We start from the raw sequence: 20,156 nt of genomic DNA, 5'->3' as shown, positions 1-20,156 counted from the left end.
ATTGCTTTTTGGGGATATGCTATATTTTCATTATCATCAATTCAAATTATTTTCTAATTTCCCTTGTGATTTTGTAGGTATATTATTGATTTCTAATTTTATTCCATTGTGGTCAGAGAATATACTTTCAGTTTCTTTAAATTTACTACGATTGTTTTATGGCCCAGCATATAGTCAATCTTGAACACACTATGTATGCTAGAAAAGAATGTGCATATTCTGCAGTTGCTGGGTGTAGTGATGTATAAGTATCAATTCGATCTAGGTGGTATCATCTATATTTTTACTGACTTTTTTTTTAGTCAAGTTATTTTATCAGTTGCTGAAGGAAGGTGCTGAATATCCGTCTATGAGAATGGAATTATTTATTTTTCTCTTTGTTAATATTTGCTTCCTGCTGTTATTAAGTACATATACATTTATAATTGGTATATTTTCCTATTGGTTAACCTTTTATCAATTTGCAATGTTGCTCTTTATATCTTCTAATACTGTTATATATTAAACTCCTCTTCGTTTGATATGAATGTAGCTATTCTAGCTTTTTGTTTTGTTTTGTTTTCAACTCATATTTATATAGGTCTGTGTTTTTATATTTAAGTACATCTCATATATATAGCATTTGGTTGAGTCTTGGTTTTTACCCTTTTTGACAATTTATGCCTTGTAACTTTTTCAAGGAAAGTTTTGCACATTCTGTTTAGTATAATTATTGATATATTTGGGTTAGGTCTGCTGTTTCATTGTTTTCTGTCTGTCTCACTGTGTTTTGGAATATTGAGATATATTACAGAATTCCATTTTAATTTACATATTAGCTTCTAAGATATTTTGCTAGTAGCTGCTCTAAGGGATTATAATACACAATATTAACTTTTCATAGTTTACTTAGAGTTAAGATCGTACCACTTTGTATAAAATTCAGAAACTTTGTAACCTTATAGGTTTTCTGTCCTCCCCATCCTTTATACTGTAGTTATCATATGCAGTACACCTAAACATGTTATAACCTTATAAGACAGTGCTAAAATTTTTGGTTTAAACCATAACATACACTTTAAAATTTTGTTAAAGAAACAAAGAGGAAACAAATCTTCATTTCCAGTGTTCTTCATTCTTTCCTTCCTAAAGATAGCAATTTTCATTGGGTATCATTTTCCTTCAGTCTGAAGAACTTTAGCATTTCTAGTACTGCAAATCTGTTGTCAACTAATTGTCTTAGGCATATATTTTAAAATGTCAACTGTATTTATTTCACCTTTATTCTTGAAGGATTGTTTTTGCTGGATATAGAAATTCTGGATTGAATTTTTTCTTCTTCTAGCATTTTGAAGATGCTCACTGTCTTCTGGCCTCTGATGAGACAGATGTCAGACACTATCTGGATCATTATTTGCCTGTATGCAGTGTGACAACTTTCAACATTTTCTCTTTTTATTATACTTGGTTTTTATCAGTTTGGCTATGATTTACTTAGGCATGATTATCTTTGTATTTATCCTTTTGGAGGTTTGTTGAACTTCGGATTGAATCTATATATTTATGACTTTTACCAAATTTGGAAAAAATTTAGACATTATTCTTTCCAAAATATTTTAATGCTTCATTCTCTGTTCTTCTTCTGGATATCCAATATATATTACACTGTTTGATATTGTCCCACAAGTCCCTAAGGCTCTGTTCTTTTTCTTTGTTTTCGTTCCCCATTCCCTCCACCACACACATTCTTCAGACTGGTTAATTCCTATTCATATAACTTTAAGTTCAATAATATTTCTTCTGTTACCTCCATTCTGCTGTTAAGCCCACTAGTGAATTGTTTTTTAAAAACGCATACTTATTTTGTAAATAATTTTACACTTCTCTCAGCCTTCCCTAGTGTTAACACCCTACATATAACTATAGCACAATTACCAAAACCAGAAAATTAACACTGATACAAAACAATGAACTAATCTACAGACCTCACTAGAATTTTGCCAGTTTTCTCACTAACGTCCTTTTTTTCGGCTTCAGGATCCAATCCAGAATCCCACACTGAATTTAATTGTCACATCTCTCTAGTCTCTATGAGTTTTTCAGTCTTTGCATTTCATAAGCTATCTTGTAGACTGTCCTCAATTTCGATTTTGTCTGATATTTTCTCACATTTAGATGGCATTTTTGGCAAGAGTACCACAGAAATGATGATGTGAGCTTCTAAGTATATAATATTAGAGGGTAAATGATGTTGATATGTTCTATTTCTGGTGATGTTAGCTTTGATCACATAGTTAAGGTAATATCTGCCAAATTTCTTTATTGTAAAGTTTCTATTTTCCTTCTTTGTAATTCAAAGTATCTCGTGTGGAGTTATTTTGAAACTTCGAAAATATCCTGTTTCTCGTCATACTTTTACTCACTAATTTTTGCATCCGTTGATGATTCTCTCCTGCAATAATAATTACTGTGGTGTTTGTCTAATGTGATTTTTCTATTTTTCATCATTCTCTCTCATTAATTCATTTTTAAATTCAGTTACTGTATTTTTCAGTTTGATTCTTTTAAAAAAGCAGGCATATGACTTTTCTGGACTCAACTGGAAAACTCTATTCTTGGATAGCAGCTGAAATCTCAGTTCAGTTTGTCTTTAGCTGAGGCACTTGGAGTCTGTCCCACACATATATGGTACCAGGGTCATTCAGATATTTATAAATAATTTAGGGAATCCTCCTTTCTGGCTCTCTCCTTTTTGAATGTCAGCCTTACATTCTAGCGGTTGTCTTTGCCCCAGATTCTGTCTTCTGGTTCTTTAGGCCAGAAGAATTGCAGATTTTCTACAGTAGTTCTAGTCATCCCATGTGGTACCAACTGTGGTCTGCCCTCAGGCTAAAAGCCATAAAACCAGGAAACTCACTCAATGCTGTTCCCTTCTTCCAAGTATCTATTCCAATCAGAATTTGTCTGCTTTTGATTGGTCTCTAGTACCTTCAGGTAGGTTTTTTTCATACTTTACCCAGAGATTATACTTGTCATCTGCAGGAGGGTCAGTCTGGTAGGAGCTTATTCAATAATATCTGAAGCAGTGCTGGATTATCTATATGATACTGATTCTTTCAAATATGTTAAGACTTGCTTTATGGCCTAGTGCATAGTCAATTCTTGTAAATTTCCCATGTGAGCTTATAAAAAATGTATATTCTCTAACATTGCCATACGGTTCTATCTATGTGCATTAAACCAAGTCTGTGAATTGTTTTATTCAGCTGTGTACATATTTAACAATTCTGTCTGCTTTACCTACCATTTGAAAGCAGTGTGATAAAATCTCCACTATGATGCTGGATGTGTCAATTTCTCCCTCAAGCGGTCAACTAATGATTCTAGGTGACAGTAATAATAATGATGATGATACTATTTCATATGACTGCAGTAGAAGGGCAATTAGAGTTATAATCTGACCCATATTCTTTCACTAGGTCAATTTTGAATGTAGCTTTGAGGGTAAAGTTCTACATCAGTTACAATATCCTTTAACTGTTCTCACCAAACTTACATTAGCGGTGTGTCATGTAATACAGTAGAAAGAAGGTTAGGTTGGGATTTTGGAGACCTGAATTTGAATCTCAGTTCTATTGGTAACAGGCTGTGAGACTTTTGGCAAATACCCACCCTATACATCTCCCATCCTTCTCCTTTTTTGAGTTCTATTGTCCTCATTTGTAAAACAAGGAGGACTGGACTAGACTAGATACTATGAAGGTCTCCTCTCTGTTTCTGATATACTCTGTATCAATAAGCTATATAGCCTACTAGACACAGAGTTCACATTATTGATGAAGAAAAGGGTAGGGTGTCCTTGACATGCTGAGCAAGTGCCACATAGTGAGGAAAGGAGAAACAAGACGCAAGTGGCATCAGGAAGAGCGATATTACCAGTAGAGTTGAAGGATTTCTGCTCCCTGTAATTAACTATTAAGTTCATGTTCTGGCTCCTTGGTACAAAGAAAACAATGTGGTGAATGGCCAATTCCAGGCCTTTGTTACTGTAATGAAAATGAAATAGGTACCTGCATGGCTCTGCACACGACTCAGTGAAAAACGATCCCCTTGCTGTAAGGTTGCACTTATATTTTCTTTGTTTGTACACAGGGCTTTCTTGTCTCCTTCTGAAGTGCTCACCAACAGTCTCTTTGATCCAACAGTACCATATCAATTATTTAAGGTTTGTACATCACTTTTCAATTAACAGTTTCCTTGGCTCCAGAAAATATATACACACAATTTATAAGAGTATTCTTTAAATATTCCATGAGGAACAGGTTACTATGAATTAAAAATAAGAATGCTAATAAAATATGTAATGCCTTTTAAAGTGCAATGAAACATCAAGAAATTATAAACCTTTTAATTAAATGCTTCTTCAGTGTATCTTACCCAGGTGACAATATTAAACATGTATAAAATTAAAGTCACAAGAATGTTACTTTATCTCATTTGTCAACTCAATAAGGTGAGGACACGTCAATTTAGGTTATACGAAGGGATGTCCTGGTCAGGGACTCAGGAGACTAGCATCCAGGTCACGGTTCTATCACTAGGTAGTTGTATGATCTCTTTGCCACATCTCAATTTACTAATCTGTAATATGGACTATTTAGAATTTGTTCAACATTAAAAGTCTATCAATCTATTTTCACAGCACTCAGTAGTACCTGTACTGGTCTTTTTTTATGGTAATAAACACGTAACATAAATTTACCATCTAACAATTTTAAGTATACATTACAGTCTAATTAACTATATGCACATGGTTGTAAAACAGATCTCTAGAACTTTTTCATCTTGCATGACTGAAACTCAATACCCACTGAACAGTAACTTCTCACTTCCCCTCACCCCAGCTCCTGGAAATCACCATTTGACTTTCAGTTTAATGAGTCTGACTACTTTAGATATCTCACATAAGTGAAGTCATGCAGTATTTGCCGCTCTGTGACTGGCTTATTTCATAAGGTTCATCCATGTTGTAGCATACGGCAGGATTTCCTTCATTTTTATGGTGAACCAATATTCCGGTGTATGTACGTACATTTTCTTTATCTACTCATTTGTCAATGGACATTTAGGTTATCTCCACGTCTTAGTTACTATGAGTAATGCTACAGTGAAAAAATAAAATAATGCTACAGTGAACATGAGAGTGCAAGTATCTATTTGAGATTCTAATTTCAGTTCTTTTTGGGTAAATACCAAGAAGTAATCCCATATGGTAGTTCTATTTTTAATTTCTTGAGGAACTGCTGTTACTGTTTTCCAAAGCAGCTGTACCATTTTACATTTCCACCAGCAGTGCACAAGGGTTCCAATTTCTCCAAATTCTTGCCAATACTTGTTACGTTCTGTGTTTTTGATTTTTGGATATTATGTATTTTGGATATTAACCCTTCATCAGATATATATGTTTCAAATATTTTCTCCCACTCTGAAGTTTGCCTTTTCATTTTGCTGATTGTTTCATTTGCTGTACAGAAGCCGTTTAGTTTGATGTAGTGCCACTTATTTTTGCTTTTGTTGTACTTTTGGCATCATATCCCCCCCAAAAAATCCTTGCCAGGACCAATGTCAAGGAGCTTTCTCTTCATGTTTTCTTTTACGAGATTATGGTTTCAGGTCTTACATTAAAGTTTTAAGTCCATCTGGAGTTAATTTTTGTGTATTGTGTAATTTTTGTGTATGGTCCCCACCTTTTTGGTACCAGGGAACAGTTTTGTGGAAGACAGTTTTTCCAAGGACTGGGGCGCAGGGGCAGTGTGTGTGTGATGGCTCAGATGGTAATGCAAGCGATGGGGAGTGGCAGATGAAGCTTTTCTCTCTTGCCCGCCACTCACCTCCTGCTGTGTGGCCTGGTTCCAGGGGTTGGGGACCTGTTGTGTAAGATAAGGGTCCAATCTCATTCTTTTGCATGTGGATATCCACCCTTTCCCAACAGCATTTACTGAAGATTACCCAACAGCATTTATTGAAGAGACCACCTTTTCCTTTGTGTATTTTTGATGGCTTGTCAAATCTTAGTTGACTGTATATTTGTGGGTTTACTTCTGAGCTCTCTATTCTGTTCCACTGGTCTATGTGTCTGTTTTTATGTCAGTTTGCTTTAATCTGAATTATTTCCTTCCCTCTGCTAACTCTGGGCTTAGTTTTTCTTTTTCTAGTTTCTTGAGGTATAAAGTTGTTTGTTTGAGATCTTTCTTCCTTTTTAATGCAGGCATTTATTGCTATGAACTTCCCTCTTAGCACTGCCTTTAAGCATCTCATAAGTTTTTGTATGTTATATTTTGTCTCCAAGATACTATATAATTTCTCTTTTAATTTCAGTCTTTGATTCACTGGTTTTTTCATGAATTTGTTTAATTTCCACATATTTGTAAATTTTCCAGTTTTCCTTCTGCTATTAATTTCTATTTTCAATCCATTGTGGTCAGAAAATATACTTGGTATGGTATCAGTCATCTTAAATTTTTTGACGTGTTTTGTGACCTGACATGTCCTGAAGAATGTTCCATGTGTGCTTGAGAAAAATGTGTATTCTGCTGCTGGTGGGTGGAATATTTTGTATATGTGTATTAGGTCCGTTCAGCCTATAGTGTTGTTCAAATCCTCTGTTTACTTAATGATTTTCTTTCTAGATGTTTATCCATTATTGAAAGTGGGGTATTGAAATCCCTTACTTTTACTGTGTTACTGTCATCTTCTTCCTTCAGTTCTTTTCAATGGTTGCTTCTTAAATATTTGAGTGCTCTGATGGGTGCATATGCATATATATTTACAATTGTTATACCTTCCTGAAAAGTTGACCTTTTATTACTATATGATGTCATTCTTTATCTCTTCTGAGAGTTTTTGACTTCAAGTCTATTTTGTCTGATATAGGTATGGCCACCTCTGCTCTTGTTTGGTTACAATTTGCATGGATTATCTCTGTCACTTCTTTCACTTTCAGCTTACGCGTGTCCTTAAATTTAAAGTGAGTCTGTTGTTGACAAATGAGTTTGATCCATTCAGCCACTGTATGTCTTTTTTTTTTTTTCACTGTATGTCTTTTTACTGGAGAGTTTAATCTATTTACATTTAAAGTAATTATTGATAGAGAAGGAACTACTATTGCCGTTTTGTTAATTATTTTCTGTCTTGTAGTTATTTTGTCCCTCATTCCTCTCCTGCTGTCTTGCTTTGCATTGTTGATTTTTTTTTTTTTTTGTAGTAACATGCTTTGATTCCTTTCTCATTTTCTTTTGAGTATCTTCTATAGGTATTTTCTTTGTGGTTGCCACTGGGTTTACATAAAACGTCTCATAGTTATAATAATCTATTTCAACCTGATAACAACATCAATCACATACAAATATGCTACACTTTGACTTCTCTCCCCCAATATTTTATGTTACTGATGTCACAAAATACACATTTTATATCATGTATCCATTAACATACTTTTATAGTTATAGTTATTTCTACACTTTTGTCTTTTAATTTCTATAACAGAATTAATAGTGATTTAACCACCCTCCCATTACAGTATTACAGCATTCAGTATTTGTCTATATATTTACATTTACCAGTAAGCTTTATACTTTCATATGCTTTCATGTTGCTATTTAGTGTCTTTTTGTTCCCAATTGAAGTACTCATTTTAGAATTTCTTATAAAGCAGGTCCAGTAGTGGTGATGAATTCCCTTAGCTTTTATTTATCTGGGAAAGTTTTTATTTTTCCTTCATTTTTGAAGGATAGTTTTGCTGGATATAGTGTTCTTGGTTGGCCTTTTTTTCTTTCAGCATTTTGATTATAACCTCCCACTCCCTTCTGGCCTGTGGTGTTCTTGGTGAGAAATCCACTGATTGTTTTATGAGAGTTCCCTTGCATGTGACAAGTTATTTTCCTTTTGCTGCATTCGAAATTCTGTCTTTGACTTTTGATAAGCTGATTATGATGTGTCTCTGTGAGATTCTTTGGGTTCATCAAAGTTAGGATCTTTTGGAATTCTTGAATTCGGATTCCCTTTCCTTCACTAGATTGGGAAATTTTAGGCCATTATTTATTTAAATAAGCTTTCTGCCCCATTCTCTCTTTCTCTCTCCTTTTGGGACTACCATAATACATACATTGGCCTACTTTACAGTACAGCATAAGTCCCTTAGGCTTTTTTCATTCTTTTTTCTTTTTATTCCTGACTGGATAATTTCAAATGACCTATCTTTTAGTTCGATAATTCTTTCTTCTGTTTGATCAATGCTGATCTTGAATTCCTCTAATTTTTTCAGTTCAATCATTGTATTCTTCAGCTCCAAAACTTCTCTTTGGTTCTTTTTATATTTTCTACCTCTTTGTTATTTTCATTTTGTTCATATATCATTTTCTTGAGTTCATAGAACATCCTTATGATGATTATTTTGAATTTTTGTCAGGTAATTCATATACCTGAGATTTATCTTGTTCTTTGTAGGGGCCATGTTTCCCTTTTTCTTTGTGTGTCTTGTAACTTTGTGTTGGGATCTGCACATTTGAAAAAACAGGCATGACTTTTAGACTGTACATACTGGCTTTGTAAAGGGGAAGACACCAATCACCTTGACTAGGGAATCAGGCATTCTCTGACACTTTTGTAGGGGATAGGACTTCTCTGGGCCTGCGTGAGCAATTCCTCAATTAGAAAGGCTTGCTGGTTTCTGTTTCAGGAGATTATAACCTCTTGCTCCCTCTGGTGTCTGCCTGCAGCACTGCAAGTTCTCTGGTTCTCAGAAGCAAGCTGCCTTGCTCTCTCTTGTTCTCAGGGGCTGCCAGGCATCCAAAGTATGCCAGTTTCCTGTCAGTGCCATAAGTCAGGCGAGACAGATACAAGTGCCCTGGCAGCCCTCCAAAAGGCCAGAATGCAGGACTCACACTCAACTCCCCTCCCTCCTAGAGGGGAGAACCCATGGCCTGGGGTATTATCTTCCAGGATGGAGCTGTGCCAACTTGAGAGAGGGGCGATCATGAGTAAAGCAAAACAGTTCTTCTTACCCACATCTTGGCTTTGAGATCATCTGGGGTACTGCAATATCTTAACTGTTTACCAGAGTTCTCACAATGGTATTTTGGTCTGTATATAGTTGTTAAGTATCTCTGTGGGGAATGAGAACTGGGACTTCCTATTTTGTCAGTTTGCTCTTTTTCACTGGTCTTTTTATTGCCTTCTAATGTGCATGTCTGGTCTCCTCAAGGAGACATTTTGAAGGTAGAGGCCTACTTTTCTATGCACTGAAATGATTTAGGTACAGAGAAGATTCTTAACAATTACTTATTGAATGAAATCTGCTTTAACATATTTTAAAGTTTTCATACTTTTTGGAAGATAATACATCTCTGTTAGCCTTCATCCTAGATCATGCCTGTCTAAATGTACTGTTTTTACAGGGCTCCAAATAAATTCCTCAAGACCTTATCTTAAAAATCCTACTTTGAATCTACGCTGCAAGAAAAAGCACATACTTTTACAATGCCACATATGCTAATTTAGCTTTTGTAAAAATCATAATCCAGAATTGTAGAATTTCCATCCTTCCTCAAGGCATGGGCAAATACAATTTCTTCCCGAAAGCCTCTCCAATGCTCCAATTAGAACTCATTCATTCATTCATCAAATATTTAACAGGTACCTCTTACGTGCCAGGCACTCTTTTAGGCTGTGTGGGCTACTCTGTAGCTCTGATTATGTTACAGAACTTCTCATAGCTTTTCTTTAATGTTAATGTATGTAAGTTGTTCCTTCTTCAACTGTGGGCTTCTAGAGGGAAGGAACTGTGTCCAATTCACCTCTGTAACCCTGGAATCTGTACAATGCTTTGCACATAATTGAGATGAAATACAAGAGTGCTAAAACAAACTCCAAACAGCTGGACTGGGGGAAAATAAAGTCTTCTAAACCATCTCAGTTTGCTGAAGAACCAGAAAGGCTGAAGTGCCCTATAATCAGGTGTCATATAAATTCCACCAGATCTCAATTAATTAGCTTCTTTTATGCTTCTTTCTAATCCTTCTGGAAAATGTGTTGATGACTATTTTCTATCCTTTACTTAAAGGGTACTAACAAGTTAGTGATCCATATTTCAGTTACATGTATATCAAAACAAGTCAGCAAGAAAAATGGAAATGCACTCAAGTGATTTCCAGAAAAATAAAAATCACCATCACTAGCCACCACCACCCTCTACTTCCCCAACTTAGAAAACATACCCTCCTCTCCAAACTATCACATACTCTATCACAGCGGTATTAGAATTGACAGCTAGAGAATGAAAAGCCAAAAGGAACAGCAGAAACCAGAAAGTGCCACATATAGGGGGGATAAAATGTGTTTGACAAACTAATGTCCCAGGATCCCAGTTCTAAACCGAACAAAATAAACATAGAATGTGGTGAAATCCACTGGTTGGGAGATTAAAAGCTTTCTGAGTGTCAAGAAACCTTGAGGTCACAAGTAAGGGAATATTATTCAAAGAAAACTGGGGATTTCAAAATACAGGGAGAGGATCAAGCTACTTTTACAAGCTCCTGGCACATAGTAGGCACTTAGTAATTGAAAGCTATTATGAGAAGCTAAGGTCTAGCTCAAATGTCCCTCCTTTGTGATGTCTCGGGCAGAGGCTACTGAGCTCCCTCCTCTGTGCTCCATTATACTCTGTACAGGTTTCCAACACACCATTTTTATATGCAATTTACATGTCTATTCCCACTCCTAGCCAGGAATTTCCTGGATGATTGGGATCATGTCTTATGCTTCTCTGGAACTGGAAATAGTAGGCGCTTACAATTATTAAGTGAGAGAATAAACAAACTACCTCATACAATAAGAAAAGGTTTCGATCAGAAAAGAATGAACAGCTAGGATGGAAGATCTTGTCTATAAGTCTTCTTGCTCATTCCTTCACATTTCAAATGTCTCTTTTGTTACTTGTTCTGTTCAAAGTACATTTACATATCTTCTTCCATTAGCAATATAGAATAGGTTTCACAGAGTAAATTCTTCCAGATGATGCAGCATGCAACAGTGGGAGAGCATGGGGTTTGGTTTTATAGTTTCTGCTTCTTATTTTGAAATAATTTTAAATTGGTAATGGAAGAATATAAATTATATACTTTGTACAGGACAAGTAACAAAAGAGAATGGCTTTTAAATGTGAAAGAATATGCAAGAAGACTTAAAAACAGGATATGACGCAAGAATAGTAGAGTTCCCTTCAGCCAGTACCCCTACTGTTACCACCTTACAAAACCATAGTATAATTACCGAAAGCAAGAAGTGAGCCAATAAAATTAACTATTCTATAGACCTTATTTGAACGTTCAGTTTTCTCACTAACGTCCTTTTTCTGGTCTAGGATCCCACATTACATCTAACTGTCAGATCTCCTTAGTTTCCTCCAGTCTGTGACAGTTCTCCAAACTTTCCTTTTCTTTCATGACACTGACACTTTTAAAAAGTACATGTCAATTTTTGTGTAGAATGTCCCTTAATTTGGGTTTGACAGACCTAGGTTGGACTCTTGACTCCGTGACTTACTATCTATGTAGCCCTGGGCAAACCAACCTCTCTGGGACTCAAGTTTCCTCATCTGTAAAATGATATAATAATACTGACTTTCTGTTTTAAAAGTTAAATGAAGCAATATATATTAAAATACCTGGAATATAATAAGGCTATACCACAAATGCTAAGTCTTTTCTCCTTGCCCCTGCCTTTCAACTATTTCTGATAGAATTTTGCTAAATGTGTAACCCGTATTACAATGCCTTCTTTTATAGATAAAACCACATATAACTTAGCCCTCAAGTGATGACTCAGTGTCATCACTATAAATAGCCATTATTGCACTGTGTAACAGTTCTAGGTCTGTGTTTTTTGTTCTCTCTCACTGCAGTCCCTTCTCATTGTCAGTATACCTACGTGTAAGGGCCTCATCATTTCCTTTCTGATTTTCAGCTTGAAACATATGGGGTTCCATTTATTTACTTATATATTCATCAAAGACATACTGAAGCTACTGTGTCAGGCCCTGTGTTAGGATCTCAGAGAAAGTGATAAATTACCTCCTGTCCTCCTTGATTTTATGGCTAGCTGGGGAAATGGACAAGTAAACAGTTAATTACAATTCAATGTGGTTAATTCTATGAATGACATAATGCAGAGGAGCATATAAGAAGAACACCTAACCTGGACTTGGGGAAAGAGTCAGGTTGGGGAAGGTTTCATAAAGAAGGTACTATTATGTCTCAGTAAAGGTCTGCAGAATGTGTAGAAATTAACCAGATGGAGAAGGAAAGAGAGCAAAAGGCACACAGTTTAGGATGAGCTATTAGAAATACGTGCTGAGTAAAAGTAGATCGGTTCTGAAAAATAAATCTCCTGTGTTATAAACTTGCAGCTTGAGAGCGATTTTGTGCCAATACCTCAGGAGCTCAGAAACTTGACCAAGAAAATTCTGGCCCCAGGGCTGTGTTCTGGAGACTGCAGTTGACAGGCCTAAACCTTTGGATATTATGCTGAGCTTACCTCTTTCAACATCTGTGAACCGAAGTAAAATTTAAGGCTACAATTGGCTGCTTGTTCCCATTTCAAAAGTATAACAGGTTTGCCCCTTTCTGACAGAGGAGTTTCTTGCTTCAAAAAAATATATCAATGGTCATCAAAAAGTCCTTTTTAAACTGACCCTTTTAACTGAGCTGGTAAGATAGGTTTTGAGACTTTCCCAGCTGTCTTCCCTTCTACAGCACTCATTCTTACGGCCTCAGAGGTTTGCCTTTGAGCTTAACTGATTCCAAACCCCTAGTCTGACCATGTAAATTTATGATATCAGCAAGTGCTACAAGTATATTACCCATCAAATACTAGAAATTAGGAGAATGCAATATAAGATTTTCAAATTAAGAGGTTTTTCTGCCTGTTCCTATTTTACTCTCCCAATCATCTTCACTTTTTTTTTCCCCCCCAATCTGGAGAGTAAATAAGCTTTTAGTTTTCTCCACAGGGGATATTTCTCAAATCTTAGTTGCTTCTAACTCAAAGCAATAATATTACATACCGTCAACTGGTGTATGAGGAGGTCCATTAAGAAGGTAATCTTGTTACTAAACAGAACATCAGTGCAGTTTTCTGAACAGTTATTGCAGGTGAGGTTGTAAACATTGATTGCATTGCAGAGAGACCTAACAGAAGGAGAAAAACACCACTTATAAAACTCGTGCAGCTCTTCTCTAAAGAATTTAAAATACATAAAATGAATGGTATAAAAGCAACAGGCATGGGATAGAAGTCACTCTAAAGAAAAAAACAAGCCAAATATTACTAGGTACAAGGTCCATCAGCTAGATATAAAAGCTTGTAATTTTTATCCACAGCCCAGTGTTCATTAGTAACTAATTCTTGCCTCTTATTAATTTCTTAGTTGCAGCAGCAGGCAATGGAAATGTACTTACCAGTCTACTGACAAGGTCTCAATAATCTAAGATTAGATATTACCCAGGAATTTTGGGATCTAGAATTCTTTGAATAATACCCAGAAAAAAAGGTCTGCCAAAGCTCCTGTTGCTAGATCTCCTGGTTGACAAGGGTAGATGATGGAAGAAGGGAGCACACATGATGAGAAACTAGAGGCTTTCCCTGTGAGACAAGAACTGCAGAGTTCTGGGGAGTGAGCACCACACCTGCTCAGAGATTGAGCAGGGGAGGACCTAGAGAGTAAAACAGTCTAAGGTCAAACCCATCAAAGAAATGTTTTTTTTTTTCTTAAGGATTAAAAAATTATATGCCACTGTTCAAAGAAACATTTGGAGCAACACTCAATGGGTATTCTTCTGAGTGCTTTGAAAACTGTGATTAACCTGCATTGCCTGAGTGATCAATGTTGATTCCTGCCTGTCTGACTAAATCTCCTGCTTAAGTCCTATGTATAAGTGTTTTGATTTAGTCCCTTACAACCAATCCTCTAGAACAACAATTCTTAAAGTGTGAACCATGGACCAGTAACATCAATATCACGTGGGAACTTTTAGAAATGCAAATTCTCAGGTTCCACCCCAGATTACTAAATACTAGAAACTTCGGGGGTAGAGTCCAGCAATTTGTGTTTTAACAAATTTCACAGGTAATTCTGATGCATCTTCAAGTCAGAGGACCACTGTTCTGGAATAGGTGATGCACTAGCATCACCTGTATATCTTCAAAGATATATACTTGCCTGAGTTCCTCCCCTGGAGATGCTAGTTGGGGAATGGGAGGGCTCTAGACATCTGCATGTTTCAAAAGTTCTATGAACAATTCTGATGTATAGCTAGAGTTGAAAAGTACAGGTCTAAGAACCAACAAGTGAGTATTCATTCATTCAACAAATATCTAAGTGCCTATGATTTTCCAGGCGCTGTGTTAGGTGGACAAGACAGACAAGCTCTCTGTCCTCATGGAGCTGATGCTCTAGTAAGAGAAAGATGGTGAAGACAGCCCCTCTTGTACTTGTAATCATCTGTTTGTCTGACATAGTTGTATCTTGCTTCACATAATTGATAGGTTCCTGAAAACTGAGAATTAGAATACATTGGTTAAGAGTAGAGGTACTGGAATAAGACACTAGGTTAGAAACCCAGTTGTGCCATTTGAGGTTTTAGCAAGTTACTCATTTAATATCTTAGCATCCATTTTCTTACGTATAAAACTGAGATAATAATACCTAAGCCTCACATGGTTATCATGAGAATTAAATGAAGTAACAGATGTAAAATATTATACTTAGGACAGTGCCTGGCACATGCTTAAATACTTAATAATGATAGACTTCGTTAGGGTTATTAATCTTATTATTCTTGTTAAGAATAATGCACAAATAAAACATTAAAAAATCCAAAGTGTGCTATAGAAGCTATTATTTCCAGGATAATAAAGCACAGTGTGTCCCAAATTTTTTCACGGCATACTGGCATAAACAACGAAAGGGGGCTTCCTTGGTAGCGCAGTGGTTGGGAGTCCGCCTGCTGATGCAGGGGACACGGGTTTGTGCCTTGGTCCGGGAGGATCCCACGTGCCGTGGAGCGGCTGGGCACCTGAGCCGTGGCCGCTGGGCCTGCGCATCTGGAGCCTGTGCTCCGCGGTGGGAGGGGCCACGGCGGTGAGAGGCCCACGTACCGCAAAACAAACAAACAAACAAACAACGAAAGGACTCTAAGTTGAAGGGAGCCAGGAGGAGGCTCAGCTCTGGTCTGACTTAATCCCTGAGGATTGTACAGGAAAACGTGGCCTACATGTAACTCATTTAGGACACATTGGTTGGAGGCACTACCTAACAAATTCTCCACAAATGCAAATCAGCATTATTTCAGTTAATAGGTAACATATTTAGATTTTTCAAGAGGGCTTTTCTTTTTAATTTAAAAAATAACATGTATTTGTGATTATAAAAATAATTTTAGATAACTGTCATAACTTTGGGAAAGAGAAGCACAAATAAACAGTAAAAAACTATCAAGAGATGACTGGTATTTGTACTTCCAGTCTTCTCTTCTTACAAATATTCACTTAGTTAATATGTGTACAATGAATATTTCTCCATGACATTTAATATTCTTCTGTAGGGACTTCCCTGGCGGTCCAGTGGTTAAGACTTTGCCTTCCAATGCGGGGGGTGAGCGTTCGATCCCTGGACGGGGAGCTAAGATCCCACATGCCTTGGGGCCAAAAAACCAAAACATAAAACAGAAGCAGTATTGTAACAAATTGAATAAAGACTTTAAAAATGGTCCACATCAAAAAAAACCTTAAAAAAAATTCTTCTATAACACTGGTCTTCAATTTTTTAAGAAAAAGCAGAACGCTTTCTTACTCAGAAGCTTAAAAGCTAACAAAATCTTTTTCAGAAGCTTAAACCAAAGAACAGATAACATCAGACCTCTTCTGACTGAAGCAGTAGTGGGGGACCCAGGACCCTACTTTGTTCTCCTCTCAAAGAGCCTTGAAGGGTTCCTCAGAGGCCTGGGGACACCTACAGGTGTGTTCCCTTGGAGTACAGTAAAAACTACTGAGCTTCAATACAAATAAAATTTAACTTGGTAACTTTTTGAATAGGAATGATGACCTTAGTACAACACACACAAAAAAGCATGGTGAAAAGTATCTCCCTCTTACTTATTTCCCTCAGCCACTCAGTTCCCTACCTTAGAAATCACCATGGTTACTAGTCTACATATCCTTCCAGAAGTAGCCTGTGCATATGCAAGAGTTGTTCCCTCCCACACAAATGGTATCATACAAGATTTGGAGGGTGAAGTGAGCCAAGGCCATCTTCCCACGCCATTGGTTGTTGTCCTTATCAAGCAAGGTTTGCAAAAGTGAGGTTTTCCTGCAGTAGTATTCAGGTTCCATTTCCCGAATTCTGTGTGTCAAGAACCAGTGGGATAACTTGTACTACTTGATTTGATTTCCTAACCTCTGATCTGCAGCCTTAAGTACCCATTCTGTGGTTTCCCGGTTGTGAGAGAAAGTTGTGTGTGGCATTAGCTTATTTCCTTCCTAACTTGTGCTTGGCCTCAAAGGGAGCAGTGCCCCCAGTGGATATGTCTGGTATTGTTTTGGAGTCAACAACAAAAGGTCTACAACTTTTTCCAACAGTTTTGTAAACATCCAATTTCTTATTTTAAATTCCTTTTCTGATTAAAATACTCACATTGAGAAATATTATAGATTTTAAAAGATGTAACAGTGTCGTCCAATGGATATAAAATTTTACTTCAATCAATCCCTTACTATTGTGCCCAATTTTCAACGTTATAAACAACAGTTTTAATATTCAGAGTTCTTAGTTATATGCCACAGGAAGTAAGCTCTGGTTGACTTAAATATTAAGGAAATTAACTGACGACAGGCTATTGGGTATATCATAGGATTTAGAAAACACAGGCATAGAAGTTACCCTGCCCGGACCAATATCCAAATTACATACCATGAAATTGATCTGCTAAAAAAAACACTGGGCACCATATGCCACAGCTTGAACTCACACTATGATTTTGGACACCAGATGCAGCTGCCTCCAATTGTCAAAAGAATAGAGTTTGGGATATCCTTGCTTCTTACTTCATTAGCCTCAGAGTAAAAGTCTGGAGTGGGTATGTTGGGTTGTGAAGCCTAGGCCACAAGTTTATATACTAGACACAAAGAATACTGGGAAGCAAATACCTGGCATTCTCATGCTCTATAGTGGGAGGGCCACATTATATGCTTGGGAGCTCCACAAACATAGGATGTGCTCAATAGCACAACTCATGTTCACAATAGCTGTACTGAACAAATCCTTCTGCTTCCTTAGGATGAATTTTCAGCAATGATAATTTGAGTCAAAGGATATGAACATTTAAGATTTTTGAGACACTGCAAAATTCAAATTGCCTGCCAGAAAAAAATATTTTAAACCAATTTATACTCCCAGAAAAAGAGTTTCTCCATGTTTTTACCAACACCAGATAATTTCATTATAAACAACTGTTACTGATCTGACAGCTAAAAATGGAATTTTTTTTTGCTGTACGCGGGCCTCTCACTGTTGCAGCCTCTCCCGTTGCGGAGCACAGGCTCTGGACGTGCAGGCTCAGTGGCCATGGCTCACGGGCCCAGCTGCTCCGCAGCATGTGGGATCTTCCCAGACCGGGGCATGAACCCGTGTCCCCTGCATCAGCAGGCGGATTCTCAACCACTGTGCCACCAGGGAAGCCCTAAAAATGGAATTTTTAAAGGTTGCATTTCTTTTATTACTAGTGTGATCAAAGACTTTTTCATGTGCTTATTGCCAATGTATATTTATATTTTCTTGAATTATCACTGTGAACCTTTTACCCATTTTTCTATTGGGGGGGGGTCTCTCTTTTTCTTATTTATTTATAAGGCTCTTTACCAATAATAAAGATATTAACCTTTTATCATCATATGTAGCAAATAACTTTTCCAGTCTGTTGCTTATCTAAATTTTTTGTTTTTTGTCATAAAGAATGCTTTCATTTTTATTTGATAAAATCTGTCAAACATTCCCTTTAGTACACCTGGGTATTACGTGAAACTTAGAAGGACCTTCCCACTTCAATATTATAAAAACATTCTTTTAAATTTACTTCTGGCATTTTCATAGATTTTTACATTTAAATGCAAGCTATGAAATTGATTGTGGGATAAGGTATAAGGTGAGTAGCCACTTATCTTTTTGTTAATTATTCTTATCCTCTATTTTAAAATTTTTATTGCAGGTTTTTATCTTTTTCTTAGTGATTTATAAGGATTCTCTCAATATAAATATAAAAAAGGGTTAATACATGTTGTTAATATATTTTCCAGTTTACCTGCTGCCATTAATTTTGCTTGTTATTTTGAAGGCATTTTTTACGTACTGAAGCTAAACAATTTTAGGCAGTCAAATAATTCTTTCTTTGTGATTTATTTTTTTCTTCCTTTCCTTTTATCCTTTAAAAGGTTATTCTTCACTATAAGATGAGGTAACTACATGTCTGTGTCTAGCCATTTGTATTTATTTTTCTTTAATCATCACTGTGTGTGGTAATTTTATGGTTTTATAATTTACTATCAAATCATTTAAAATTTATTTTGGGGTGTGGCATGAGGCAGAAGCCTAAATTCCACCCCCCGCCCCAGAGATTACTCAATAATTCACCTTTTCTCTACTGGTTTGAAATGCCACCTTAACTATAACTATATATATAGGATATATTCCCTGGTTTCCTAGTCTAGCTGCTAATATTGTTCACCATTGTGCCAATATCACATTGTTTTGTGTATTGCAGCTTTATAGTGGGACTAACATATGTAACTATAGATCCCTCAAGGCTTAAAAAAAATGAGGGTACTATATTTAGAATGACACGTGGAATTATAGTTCTATAATTGTATCCTCTTTTCCCTTTGGTTTTGATCTATAAATTTTATGTTCTTGATTTCTAATCTTTTTTGTGTCTTATTCAATTAAATCCCTACAACTTGTCTAAAATTTTTTGTGGAATATTGTAAGGCATAAATAAACATATACATGAAAAAGCAAACAGCACATGGTAGGGGATTTTGTCCTAAAGCCCTCTGTGCTTTAAAGAAACTGCATTTACTAGTAAAGTATGGAATATGCATCTGTATAATCTTATGCTCACAAAACTCTCCAAAGGAACTTCCACAAAGAAACTACTTTCTGATGAGAAAAAAGCGGGGTGGGGGGGGCAGTAACCAAAAATCTCAGGGTCAGGAAAAACTTGTCCACTTAGTAGAACTTGTTTGAAAAACAACCTCTATTTGAAGAGCACCTGTCTTAGAAAGATCACTTCTTTGAACCCAGCTTGGGTGGTCTGCCCAAGCAGCTTTCCTTGTAATTTAAAACTCAAATGACTGGAAGCACTTTTTAACATCAAACAGAAAGCCCCAGATTTTAAAAGTATCTTCTGAGAAGACAGTAAAATCTTACTGTCCTTTCTGTCAAAAGTACACTGTGGTTGGGTTTAGATAAAGGCTTTCTGCTCCAAATAATCATGAATACATGAGTGAATCTTATGTCAGTAAGTCTTCTCACTGCAAATGTTTCCTCTGAAAAACAGAGGACAGAAAAGGCGTCATAAAGCTGGGTATTTTAGCAATAAATACAGGAACCTATTTATACCCCAAAAGAACACTAATAGAATACAAGTGTAGTACACCTCCGACATTAAGATTAGTATCTAAGATGTTATGAAATAGTTAAATAGAAAAGCCCCAGGTGGTTGCAGCCTAAGAGGACTTGATAATATAACTAAGGAAGTATGTAAGTTTATATCCTTATGCAGTTTCTAGTGATTAAGACTTTTCAGGAAACACTGTTCACCAAAATCCACTATCTCACACCAGTGTCAAGAAAGCAGACATTTAAAAACAACTGTCATTGGCAGTTTAAAACCAGAGGCCTTATATTATAAATTATAATTTGCCTTTGGCTTGCATTGAGCATTTAATAAATGGCATATAGCTTATACGCATGGAGGTGAGTGAAGGCTTTAAGTTCCTGCAGAGCAAAATTCTGTGCTAAGTAGGCACAGCAAGTGATAAGAGTCACACCAATACAGCTGCAAAGAGAA

At 36.3% G+C, this 20,156-nt stretch overlaps 1 protein-coding gene across 2 annotated transcripts in view; it reads right to left on the bottom strand.

Annotated features, from left to right (window-relative positions):
- Positions 1 to 20,156, bottom strand: part of SCAPER (S-phase cyclin A associated protein in the ER) — a 467,237-nt gene that overhangs the window by 116,654 nt on the left and 330,427 nt on the right. For both annotated transcript variants that reach the window (XM_065871326.1, XM_065871328.1), the window contains one exon: positions 13,100 to 13,223. In XM_065871326.1, the coding sequence (XP_065727398.1) occupies positions 13,100 to 13,223 (124 nt within the window). The remainder of the gene's footprint in view (positions 1 to 13,099; positions 13,224 to 20,156) is intronic.

Source organism: Phocoena phocoena, chromosome 2 (genome assembly GCF_963924675.1).
Source record: "Phocoena phocoena chromosome 2, mPhoPho1.1, whole genome shotgun sequence".
Lineage (NCBI taxonomy): Eukaryota > Metazoa > Chordata > Mammalia > Artiodactyla > Phocoenidae > Phocoena > Phocoena phocoena.
The sequence above is the reverse complement of the archived record's forward strand: the minus strand, read 5'-3'. Positions and strand labels throughout refer to the sequence as shown.